The 12,925-nt window shown below is 37.7% G+C and overlaps 1 protein-coding gene across 3 annotated transcripts in view; it reads right to left on the bottom strand.

Annotated features, from left to right (window-relative positions):
* Kcnt2 (potassium sodium-activated channel subfamily T member 2) overlaps nucleotides 1–12,925 on the bottom strand; it is a 417,549-nt gene that overhangs the window by 51,681 nt on the left and 352,943 nt on the right. For all 3 annotated transcript variants that reach the window (XM_023707734.1, XM_023707733.1, XM_004625302.2), the window contains 2 exons: nucleotides 2,553–2,654; nucleotides 171–254 (listed from right to left, as the gene is read on the bottom strand). In XM_023707734.1, coding sequence (XP_023563502.1) covers nucleotides 171–254; nucleotides 2,553–2,654 — 186 coding nt within the window. The remainder of the gene's footprint in view (nucleotides 1–170; nucleotides 255–2,552; nucleotides 2,655–12,925) is intronic.

Below are 12,925 nucleotides of genomic sequence, written 5' to 3' on the forward strand. Positions count from 1 at the left end.
TATATTTTCCTTGCAAAACTGTTCATGGATTGTAAAATCTCAGATGTTAGTTACACAAATACTGGAAAAAAGTAGTATGTGATTATAGAAATATCAACTGAAGCACATAGTAGATACAAGTTCAGGACCTTGTATCAGAACAATCTTCTGCCCCCAAATTAGTAACTTACAGAACAGAGAAACCCTGATCCTGGTATCGTGTCCAGGCCCAACAGAAGTCTGGTGATAGAAATCATATAATCCTTCACAAATGACTGCAATATAAGCAAATTATGGGTATCAAACATATAGAATTTCAAACACATTTATATATGCATGGAATCTATAGTATAATTATAAATGTGAATATCTAAGTAATTTTAAAGGTTATTTTTAGTGACATGCTATTAAATTGCGATAAGTAGGGCAATAAAAATCTGTCTTGTCAATTATCAAATGTGTAACAAAGCTATTTATAAAGAAATCTAGGAAATAAAGGTTAATTAGAAATACTCAATATACTTAAACTTTATATGTACTTTAAAATACTTTAGATGATAAAAAATATTTTAAATGTTTTCGAAGCAAAAGCAAATTGAAATAAAAATAATAAAAGAATTAAACTAAATTTCTAAAGGAAATTTTTCTTAGAATTAAATGATAAGCTAGTGGGGCCAGGGATAGAGCTCAGCAGCACAGCACCTGCCAGCAAGCAGAAGGTCCCGGGTCTGACTTTCGGTACCCCAAAATACACAATTAATTAACTTTACACTAGTAAAGATCTGAACTATTTTTATCATTAATGATCACATATGTGCTTTTCCAAACTGTATGCTAAAAGTGGAGTCTTTTAATTTTAAATCATCACATTAGCCTGGTATGACAAACTGTCTTGCCTACCAGACAATTTGAAAAGTATAGCCTTCTTTATAACAGACACAGACTACTTGATAACTTAAATAGTGTACTTTAAGTATAACTTAAAATCACTCATGTGTACAAAAGCCATTAATAATCTTTCAAACAATCCCCTGAAAAGAAATTATTTTCTAGAGCTTAACACATTTTTAATTCTCTATTTAAATGTCTTTTAAACAAGGCACAGAAAGAAGTTAAAAGTTGTAGCCAGCAACTTTTTAAATGAAACCACATATACATTGGGGCTGGGGAGATAGCTCAGTAGAATAAGCACCTGCCTGGCAAGTGTAAAGTCCTGAGTTCAATCCCTGGTACCACAAAAGAAAAAAAAAAAAAGACAGAAAGAAACCAAATACACTTCACTAATTTAAAATAACATAGACAATTATAAGCATTTCATATTGTAAGGTTTTTCAGTTCTATTTTTGCACACACAAACATGCAGGTGAGTGTTAGATTGGAATGAAAAAAATATAATGCTTACTCTGTTGTTATTCAAAAACCTTAAAGCCATAGTTCTATCTCATCATATATGTAAGAGCTTAAAAAGCAACTAAGTCACTATGTCTCTATTTCTGTCATAACCTATGAGGAGAAGATGATGAAAAAGTAAAATTGTACAGCACGGTTTTCTGACTTGATGACACCAGAAGCTTGTGTGTGTGTGTGTGTGTGTGTGTGTGTGTGTGTGTGTTAATGGTGTTGGGCATGCAGTTCTGCCTCCTGGAGTCCTCAGATAATGAGCCTGCAAACTTTAGGGAAATGGGAGTATTTATTCTCCTTTGTTGTGTTTTCACTGGTGCTCATCTGGCATAAGCAGATGGTTCCTGACAGTGCTAGAGGCTGACTCAGAGGCAAACTTAGCCCAGAAGCCCACAGAAAAGCTTGAACTATCTTTGGATTATTCAGTCAAGTAATTGTAGACAAGTGTAAATATATAATGAAAAGAGTAGAAACCATACAAATGCTCAAGTACTTGAGTTCACTATTATAAAAGGATTTAAAGTCCTCTGAACATCTTTTTTTATTTTAATGGAAATATTTAGAGATTGAGTATTTTCATCAAAGATCATAAAATATTATTACTCTTCCGGGATTGGCAGAAATAAATACAAGGTTATGTTTCTGTGAATGAACAGTCTCATGAGCCATTTAGTTATGGTAAAAGGGTAATGCTAACTTGGCACTCGGGAAAAAAACTTAATGGTTCATCATTGTAATTTTTTATGTTTTACTAAATTAAGCATAATTATGAGATGTCAAAATGCCCTTAGTTTATTGACATTGACTTGGTAACTTATTTTAAGTCTAAATAAATGATATACTAGGAGGAATATGTTTTTTTGTTACTTTTAACTTATTTTTTCCTATATGTTTTTACAAATCAGTATATTCTGGGAATAACATGAAAAATGCATTACAATATCACAACATCAATCATAGGGCACTGAAATCAACAAAGCCTAAAATAATATCTATAAGTTATTTTCAGGGAACATTTCATAGACTATCCTAGGAACATTTTTGTTATTAAAAACAGGAAATAATTACTTCCAGAGACAAATCAACAGCCTAAATGTTAGTATTTCTTATTAAATAAAATATAAATTACATACAGAATAACCATCTTGCAGAGAAGCATTAGTACCGCCTACCTGGTAGAGCAGTGTGTCCAACATACTGATGCTAAACACTCTTCCAGCAGCGAAAGGCAGCCGGAACATAAAGGCTAAGTTGGAACCTCGCTCTCGTTCTTTCTGTTAGAAATTTGAGGTAGAAAGATGTATGAGCATTCTGCACTTTATGTGTTTTTGCCTAAGCAAATTTGCTTAGCATAAATGCAAAAAGATATTTTTGTCCTGTCACTACATATACATATTTAATATATTTATACATATTTAAAACTGTAGTTTCAAATATACCTCTGATTTTATAAAAATCTTTTCTTACTTGAAACACTGAATAGTCATGATTAATGCTTTTGTGCCTTAAACATTTTTTATTCTTTATAAAAAAGATGATATAGTTTAAAAAAAACACACACACATGCACACAATAAAAGTCATTTAATGGAATGTAAACAACACCTGAAATCACATTTTTTAAAAAGAATATAACATAGTATAGAAAAAAAAAAAAAACAGCATTAGAAATGATACAAGATGTTACCAAAGTAATAGGAATTCAACAGTGGTTGCTGTATTACATGATGTTATCTTCAAATTAGTTGCTCAGATTACCTGATATAAATGTACAAGATTTGTTTAAAGAATAAAACAAAACAACACTTCAGACATTTGCTTTTAGACATTGCCACATGTGAGGGCAAGAAAACAAGCAGATAGGAGACTGCTGTAGTCTCATATATTTGTGTTACTCCAAAATTCCTGTTTATATCCTAGGTGGAAAGGCGGTGAGTCTCAAAACTAGACTTGCTCGGGAAGTAGAGTCAATTAGGCCATGGAAGTGGAGCCCACGGACACTGAACCCCTTCTGTCATGTGCTGCCGTGAGCCAAAGAACACAGCCTCATCGTGCATGCAAGGAGCCACACCTTGATCTTGAGAAGCTCAGCCCTCAGAACTGTGAGAAATCAGCACAGGCTTTAGGCCACCCAGTCTGTGGTAACTGGTCACGGCAATCCCACAAGACCGATCCAGGCTGCCAATATCCTGTCCTCTCTGGTTTTTCACCATCTCAGTTTTAATTCTCCATTTACTTGTTAAGCCACACAGATCTTCAGATAGGGAAAAGAGCAGCAAGGTTGCTGGGGCACTGCGCAAGGTTTTCTTCCAGATAGTTCGGTGAGTGAGCCCTGTTAACAGGATTGCAGTCTTCAAAGCCAAGAATCACCTTCTCCTTTCATTATTTTCTTCTTCTAGCTAGCTAGGAACACTAAATTATATCTTTATGTGTTTGAATTTTTGTCTTGTTCTTTATTTTTATCAATTTTTTTTCCTTTCCTGAAGTAAAACTAAAGAGATCATGGATTTGTTTATATTTGAACCAACAAGGTAGAAATGGTTTGCAGCAGCAGTGGATAGGCCCGGGAGTCACGCCAGTGGCAGCACTCATGTTTCAGAGCTGAGACAGGAGGTGTGCACGGGTAGGCACAGATGGGAACGCACAGGAGCTGAGAACATTCAGTACATTTCGGTGGCTATCAAGTAACTAATGGAAACATTAAGTAGGATAAATACTAAGAACACCCGTGGTCTAGTAATTAGAGTGTGGTTTCCCCAGCAACATTTTTTCTACTTTTTCACTTTGTGAACATCTAATTGTTTGGGTTTTTTTGTTTTGTTTTGTTTTTTGCTTTAAATATTTCAATTAAGACTTAAATATATATGTTAGCCCTCATGGTTTTGTTTTTCAAACTCTTATTATGAGTATCACCTGAACACCAATCTCCAAACTTAATTTCACATCTTACAGGAGTTAATTTTCCATCAAAATGAACATTCTCCTAAATAGTAAATCAGGTAAAAAGTGACAGACTAATCAATCAAAGCGTCTGTGACTTCCTCCCAACACATTTCCAAATCCCATCGCTAATCTATACTATCATTCTTTCTCTCGCCTCCATGCTGCTGCAGCAGTACTTTTCCAATCTTCAATCTCCTATTAATTTTCCAGTATCAAGTCTTCATCACCACAAGACATCTTATGTTGCACTCTCAGTTCATCTTACTACCACCTTGGTTTCATTGTTTGTTCCTAAAACCTAAAGTTAGTCCAGTTCACCCAACAATCAGCCCTTTCTGGACATGCTAGGAGACAGGAGCATGGCTTTCATAAAAGAAGCAACATTTCTTCATGAAATAATCTTATTTTCTGGGTATTATGACTGCCTTAGCAAATAAGCTTCAAACCATGTAGGAAAAACTCAGTGGTCATGATATGTGGTCTTGGGTCTATAGTGAGTTCTTTCTCTCATTTTATCCCTACTGAACCATTTCTGTGTGTGTGTGTGTGTGTGTGTGTGTGTGTGTGTGTGTGTGTGTGTTTAACTCGGGACTTTGCACTTGCCAACTAGGCACTTATGCCACTGAGCTATCTCCTCAGCCCCATACTGATGCATTTCTAACTGTATAGATGCATTTCCTATATTCAGTGATTTGAACTATAACTTTAATTTTAAAAAACCACTTGATAATACCTAAAACATTTTTTATTAGTTGTCTACTTGTACATGATACTTCAGTTCAAGAGATCATGTAGGACATTTAAAGAAAGTCAAGCTTTGAATTGTTTCGATGTCTGGAAATGTCCACCTTTTAAATCTGTGAATACAACATACAACAGTTTGGAGATTGGTTTCCAGGAACTCACACCCTCAAGAGTTTCTTCTTATTGCTTGTATGACATTGAGAAAGCTACTTAAGCTCCTTGTTGCTTTTTAGTTTTTTCAAAAATGTAAAATGTGAGCCTATTAGTATCTACTTCCCCTTGTGATTGCAATAAATAAGGTAAAACTTCAAAATGTATTAACTGTAGCAAGTATTTCTTAAGTGCTCTTTTCTATCATCATCAATTCTTTGCATAAACTATAAGCTTCTCAAGGATTTACATTTCTCTCTTATCCTGTAGTGCTCCCAAGCTCTTATTGGACTACCCTGGTGTTCATCCTAGCTCATTCCTTCCCAAAAAGAAGTCTTAGGGCTGGGATGTAGCTTGGTGGCGCAGTGCCTGCCTGGCAAGCACGAGGTCCTGAGTTCAATTCCCTGTCAAAAAGAAAATGAAAAATTAAAAGCACCCAAAAACAAACGAAGCACACTAAATTAAAACCAAAAAGAGGTCTTAATTTACCATTTTAGGGGCCGGGGAGATGACTGAGTAGGATAAGCGCTTGCCTGGCAAATGCAAGGGCCTGAGTTCAATCCCCTGTTCCACCAAAAATTTTTTTTTTAATTTTATTTATTTATTTATTTGAGAGAGAGAGAGAGAGAGAGAGAGAGAGAGAGAGAGAGAGAGAGAGAGAGAGAGAGAGAGAGAGAGAGAGAGAGAGAGAGAGAGAGAGTCAGCCCACCAGGGGGCAGGGCTGGCTGGCATGTGGTGCTGGGGGATTGAACCGGTCCCTGATGCTTTTGCTAAGCTTGTTCTAAGTAGGTGCTTTAGACCACTGAGCCATCTCTCCAGCCCCCACCAAAAAATAAAAAAAGAAAAATTACCATCTTTAAAGAGAACTTCCCTAATTACCCTTGAAATAAACTACTATTACTATATTTGTGCATCTAATATATATAGTTTCTTATTCATTTAAAAACATTATAGGGCCGACCAAATAGCTCAGTGAATTAAAGTGCCTGCAAGCAGGCACAGGGGCTGCGGGTTCAATCCCAGGGCCTGCTGTGCCAGCCCTGCCCCCAGGGCACGCTGAGAGGGCAATTGAGACTAGGTGTGGTGGTGCATGTCTATAATCCCAGCTCTTGGGAGGCTGTAAATAGGTGGATCACTGCATGTCCAATCTAGTAGTGAGACACTGAACACCCTGTAGACCCTTCCCTAAAAAATAAAAAATAAAATAAAAACTTTATTAATGGGCCTGATCATTAATAAATAAACTGCTATTACTGTATTTGTGCATCGAAATATATATAGTTTCTTATTCATTTAAAAACTTTATAGGACCTGACCAGATAGCTTAGTGGACTAAAGGGCCTTCTTAGGCAGGCTCAGGGACCAGGGTTTGAACCCTGGCATGCCTTGCCAGCTCCACCACCAGGGCACATTGAGATGACAACTGAGACTGGGTGTGGTGGTGTGTGTCTGTAATCCTAGCTCTTTTGCAAGGCTGAGAACAGGAGACTCATTATGAGTCTGAGCTGCAAGGTGAGACCCTGTAAACCCTGTACTAAATAAAAAACAGAGAGAGAGAGAGAGAGAGAGAGACAGAGACAGAGAGAGAGAGAGAGAGAGAGAGAGAGAGAGAGAGAGAGAGAGAGAAAGAGAACCTTTATTAGTGGTCTGATGCAGCTAAATAATAAGTTATTTGTGGACCACACTATGTTTTTGCTTTCTCTTACAACAGTGCCTGGTACACAGATGGTCAGTGAAATCTTCATATATAAGTGAATAGTTCACTGAATGGTTTAAAACTTTTAACATTCGTAATGGGGAGACAAAAAGCAAGGGCACTGAGGTTCATCCCATAGCTCATCTGTTTTACTTCATTTAATGGAAGTTTGGAGGTACAAAGGACTATAATATTGTTTCCTTTCTATTTCCTCCATTACACAATTCTGTATTCAACTGAAGTTTCATTAGTGATTTCTAATCTTTTTAAACAATTGCCCATCAAAAATACATAAAAAACTGAAATACTTCATTCATTTTGCCAAGATTCCAGGCCCTTGGATCCCCTTGATTGTACCTGGCTTTCTGTTAGGTTTGCTCTCACGAACATATGCCTTCACAGAAGAAGAAACTTGTTTCTGGCGGGAATTTTGTTTTCTCTAATCTGTGTCCATCAATACCATATGGAAAGACATAATGACACACAATGACATGACTGCATTCAACAGAACAGTGTGGGAGGTGAAAAGCATGAGAATGTTATTGGCACAAATTAGTGGCTTGTATCCCCTACACTCTTAATTATAATTCTTTTACATTTTTTTTCATTTTTCCCTGTGGGCCCAATCACAAGCTAACCACTGAATCTAGAGTTTCTTCTCAACATTTATCCTTCGTGAACTGTCTTACAGCTTTTGAAGAAATATATGCTAACTGTATAAATTTCTTTCCTCAATATAGTTCTGTCTCTGCCTCCTGCCAACTCTTGGACATCATTATGCATTTTTTACTTGTCTTCTTCGCAGAGTTTCCTTCGTAAATGTCAAGATAAATTCCTTAGGCAAAGTGTCCCTCATGTCTCCTTTCTTTTAAACATGTGTACTTTATATGTACACACCAATAAACACATCTTTTAGGCATGTTTCTAATTGCATATGGAAATATAGATGCATTTCAGATCTCTTTTCTGAGCTGTGCTTACAGGTCACCACCTCTCTAATATAGGCTGCAACTTTAATAAATTTAAAAATTAGTAAATGTACCATTGTTTCACGAATATCAGTTTTCTCTGGCTCTAATTTTCATCAGTGCAGTCACTTTGGTAGGACTATACCAGGTCTTCATTTGCTCATGGATGATTTATTGAAAGAAATGGCTAATTTTTCTTGTTTTTCATTCCACTGTAGTATCCTTTTCATACAAATGTAGCAATGACACATCAACGTGATGAAAGCAAAAGTCTGACGATGTTACCCTCCACATCCTCACCGAAACCTGTTGCAGTTCCCTGTTCAGTGGGTAAGAAATTCCTAAGGCTCTGTATTCAGGGTGCCCCAAAAGCCAGGCTCCCGTGCTTCTGTCCAAAATGACTTCTTGGAACTTTGTCCATCAAAACTTGACAAAGCAGGTGCTTGTCTGGCTGATTCCAGAAAACTCCTTCTTTGTGGTTTTTGTTCCAACTCAATGTAGATAACATTCTGCTGTTAGAAACACTCCACTATCTTCAGTAACCACTCTTTCAGTTCTTCACATCCTCCAAAATATATGTTAGGCTTCCCACCACCTGAAGACTTACACAGCCATCCAGGAATGCTGTTTTTCTTCTGTAAATAATGCTTCTTTTATGACTTACTGCCTTTTAATCATTATTTCCTTTTAAGACAAAAATATCTACCAAAGATGTTTATGACAGTTTTTTCAAGGATTATTGCATTTAAAATTATATTAAAAAGTCAATTTCAAGCAACTGCTTCCTTCTAAATAAGAAAACATTTTACAACCACAGTCTTCTGGAAAGTATTTGATGAAGAAAAAGATGGACTAACTTTCCCATTGGTACTTTATCAGTGAGGATGAAGTCTATGGAAAAATAAGAATTACAAATGACAAAACAGTGTGAACCATCAAGTTTGATTTCCCTGTATCTCTGTGCTGCACAAAGTCAATACATGGCTAGAAGTTATAAACTGGCAGTGATTGGCCCAAATCCAAACTACAGGGGAGTTTCACTTGGCCTGTATAAAATCATTTTAAGTTTACTAACTTTACAATACAATATAAAATTCTAAATTTCTGACATGTTCATTTGGAAAATCATGGGCCTATGGCAGCAACTAGCAGAGTTGAAAGCATCTGTTTACTTCTAGACTAATTTTTATATATAATTTGTATATAATTTGCTTTCCTAATTTATGTGACCTGCTAATACTAAAAGGTTTCTGACTTTGGAAAATAAATCACTTAAAATTAGTGTAAGAACTACTGACCTATAAATTATTTAAAAGTAACCTGCATGAATGCCAAGCATGTAAGGTGATGACATAGTAAATAAATAATTGTATCTTTTAAGTATATATTAAATGAAGGAAAAAATAAAATACTTCTAATTTACTGTAGAATAATACATGGCTTAGGAAAAATGCTAAACAGTAAAATGAAAAACATTAGTTATTACATGGTTGCAGGTAAATATAGTGAATGCTTGAATTTTTAACAATTTATTATAGGAGCTAAGGAGATAGCTCTGCAGTCTGTGTCTGCCTGGCAAATGCAAGTATTTTGAGTTTGATCCCTGGCACCACATGCCTTGCCAGCCTCAGATCGGCCACTCCCTGTAGTCCCAGTGCTGGGGAGGCTGAGACTGGAAGATCACTATAAGTTTGAGCTACATAGTGAGACCCTGTCCAAATAAGTGAATGAAAATAAATTTAAAAGTTTATTACAGTAAAATTTATAACCATTAAACTCCCTCAGAATGCCCCCTACAGATGCACACAGGCTCCTGAAGTGCTTATTTTATCTTCTTGCCACTTTCTGAAGCAATTTTGAAAGTTCCCCTTAATGAATATCTTTACAAGGTGTGATTTTAAAAACAAATTACAAATCTTGCTGGCCAGGTCCCTGCACTAGAAGGCAGGCTTGTAAAGCATCACAGTGGTCCTCAGATGCCTCGTCACAGAAACCGGCCCTGTGCCACTTTTGACTCTTCCCAAAATAAAAATTACCTGCACATGTAAATGCTTTGAATTGATTTAGGATATTAAGGCAGCTGTCACAGACTGTTAAAGATACAGAAGAGGACTTCCAGAAGCCTTTCAGGACGTGGCAAGATGGACACTGATGACTGAGTGACGGAGGTATTTTAAGGGAGACTAATGACAATATGTTGTCTGTTGTAATAATTTTTGACCTTTAAATATTTGCTATATTTTTGTCTAGGCACCTAACCAGGTTTTTTTTAAATTGTATTTGCATTTATTTTATGCTTAATTTATTCCCATGCCATAAGTTTTCGTTTCTTCAGTTTCTTCTAGGATATCTTTTTCTTCTGTGCAACTTCCTCCTCTGGATTAGGAACAATTTGTTCCTTTTTAGTAAAGATCATCTCAATATGGCAGGGGGAGCTCGTGTATGGGTTAATCCAGCCATGAGCTCTATAAGTACAGCGGTGCATCTTGGGTGCACTGTTCACCTGGATATGTTCAATAACCAGAGAATCTACATCTAAACCCTTAAGTTCAACATTACTCTGCATTTTTAAGCATGTGCAGCTAAACTTCAGCACTCTATTTGGGCCACAAACCCTGTGTCCAGCCTCACTATTTGGCCTGGACACACCTACCAACTACAGCATTGGAATGCTGGGATGGTGCACATCATCTCTTTAATGTGACATCCTTCGAATGCCTTTCAGATACGCATACCCTTGGTGGCCTGGGCAGTTTCATGTGTGTTCTTAAAGTGAATGTGAAGATTTGAGCCTCTTGATTTGCATGATTTTGTGGGGTTTTCTGGGTTGAGAGAATAGTGAAATTTTTTTAAATTTTTTATTTTTAGGGAAGGGTCTACAGGGTGTTCAGGGTCTTACTATTAGATGGGACTCGTGATTCTCCTGTTTACAGTCTCCCAAATCCTGGGATTACAGGCACATGCCACCATGCCCAGTCTCAATCACCTTCTCAAGAAAACCCTGGGGAAGAGGCCAGCAGAGTAGATGGGGGAATTGAACCCCCGACCCCACCCTGGCACTTTAATCTGCTGAGCTATTTGGCCAGCCCTTTGAACCATTTTCACAGGTCACTCCAGGCTGCTAGCAGGAAGAGCCCTAACCAAGTTTTTAGAATGCAATGACAATTAACAAAAACTTCTGTCTTGGCAGGAATTTGTGGTTTCACTGTGGAGTCTGAGTTAAAACCAAACATTCCAGGCTTCACTACAAAAAGCCCATAATCACCAGCAAAGGAAGTGAGCTCAATCCACAACCCCACTTCCCTCTCTGGAAGAGTAGGGTTCTGTGAAAGTTTCAAATCTCTAATCATTTGACACATGCTTGTTGCTGAGACGCTGCCTGTCCTGAAAGGTTTATCTAATGAGCTTCCTGAGTCACGTAGTTAGTGGTAACCTATTTTTTTATGTTCATTTCAGTTTTTTTCCCCAAATTTATCCCGTACAGAGCACAATGTCACCCACGAGTTTGTTGCCCAGGGTAGCTTACAGGTCCTGCCACCATGGCCCCAGTAACCACCCCACCAAGAATGAGGTCCCTCAAGAAAAGGCTGCAGGATGTCAGATCTACTTTATTGATATATTTTCTTATGCTTCTTAGCTAGCTGGACACTCGACAACGGCATTGAAACTGACCATTCAGAACAGACAGGCTCAGACTGAGGTGGTGCTTTCTGCCCCTGCCCTGATCATCAAAGCCCTCAATGAGCTTCCAAGAGACAGAAAGAAGCAGAAAAACATTAAACACAGCAGAAATACCACTTTTGATGAGATTGTCAACATTGCCCGACAGATGCAGCACCGATCTTTGGACAGAGAACTTTCCGGAACCATTAAGGAGATCCTGGGGACTGCCCAGTCTGTGTGCTGCAATGAGAACAGCTGGCACCCTCATGACATCATAGTTAGGGAAAATCTAGTATAATTGAAAGGTGTGAATGATGAAAGGCAATCCTCTTACATAAGAGTAGAAATTCTAAGGTATTTTGAAGTTCAAAAGCAGATACTAGGGACAAAGCCAAAAGATAGATTTTTGTTTATTATAATACACTATTCGCTTCACAGTTTTATTACTTTGCTTTTACATCAGCAGGTAGTTATCATGAGGGTGAAGCGTGATTACGACCCCCACTGGGGAGCAATGATAGTTCACGGCAGTTTGTGCATACACATAAGCACAAAGAAAATCCTTTTTTTGTAAGACATGTAAAAATAAGAGGGGAAAGGAAAACCCAAATAAGCCTTTAAGGGAAATTAGACAATTATTATTGTTTTTCTATTCCCGTCTTTCTCTCCTGTTCATTTCCCCTCACCACGGCCATATCTACCTCGCGATGCTTGCCGGGCCTGCTTTGTTAGGAGGAATGTCAAGATCCTTCAGACAGCCTGCAAACCTAGGACGCATCCCTGATAAAGCTGTAGTGGTGAATATCCACAGGAAGAATAACATAAAAGACAATTTAGCAAAAAAGGAGAGAACAGTGAAACAAATGGCAAATGAAAAGGAAAACACAGGTGCCGGGGAAATGGCTCAGTGGAATAAGCGCTTCCCTGGCAAGCGCAAGGGCTTGAGTTCAATCCCCCGTTCTGCCAAAAAAAAAAAAAAAAAAAAAAGGAAAATGCAAATTATGTTAGGGTGTTCAGGATTTGTTTTGACAAATTGTTCAAACTGCAAGAAAATAACTGATGTAGGTGCAGAGAATCGTGTCTTACTCCCCTATTTCTCAGTTCTAATGGGCACGTATGTGTTGCACTTCCCAGACTCCCTGATGTTGGGTGCAGCTAAGAGCTTCATCTAGCCAACAACACATGAATAGAAGCGTTTTGTACAGCTTCCGGCCCCCGCCCACAAACGCTTCCATTTGCTTGCCACTGATATATGTACACTATTACATGCTGTGGAGCATAAGAGCCTCTAGGATCTTGAACGGGCCTGCTTCTAGATGTCAACAGTTCCTGCTTCAGACTCCCAATGTGTTGGGTATCCAGGCCTGCATATCTGTGACCTG

Source organism: Octodon degus, unplaced genomic scaffold (genome assembly GCF_000260255.1).
Source record: "Octodon degus isolate 3935 unplaced genomic scaffold, OctDeg1.0 scaffold00009, whole genome shotgun sequence".
In the NCBI taxonomy this organism is placed as follows: Eukaryota; Metazoa; Chordata; class Mammalia; order Rodentia; family Octodontidae; genus Octodon; species Octodon degus.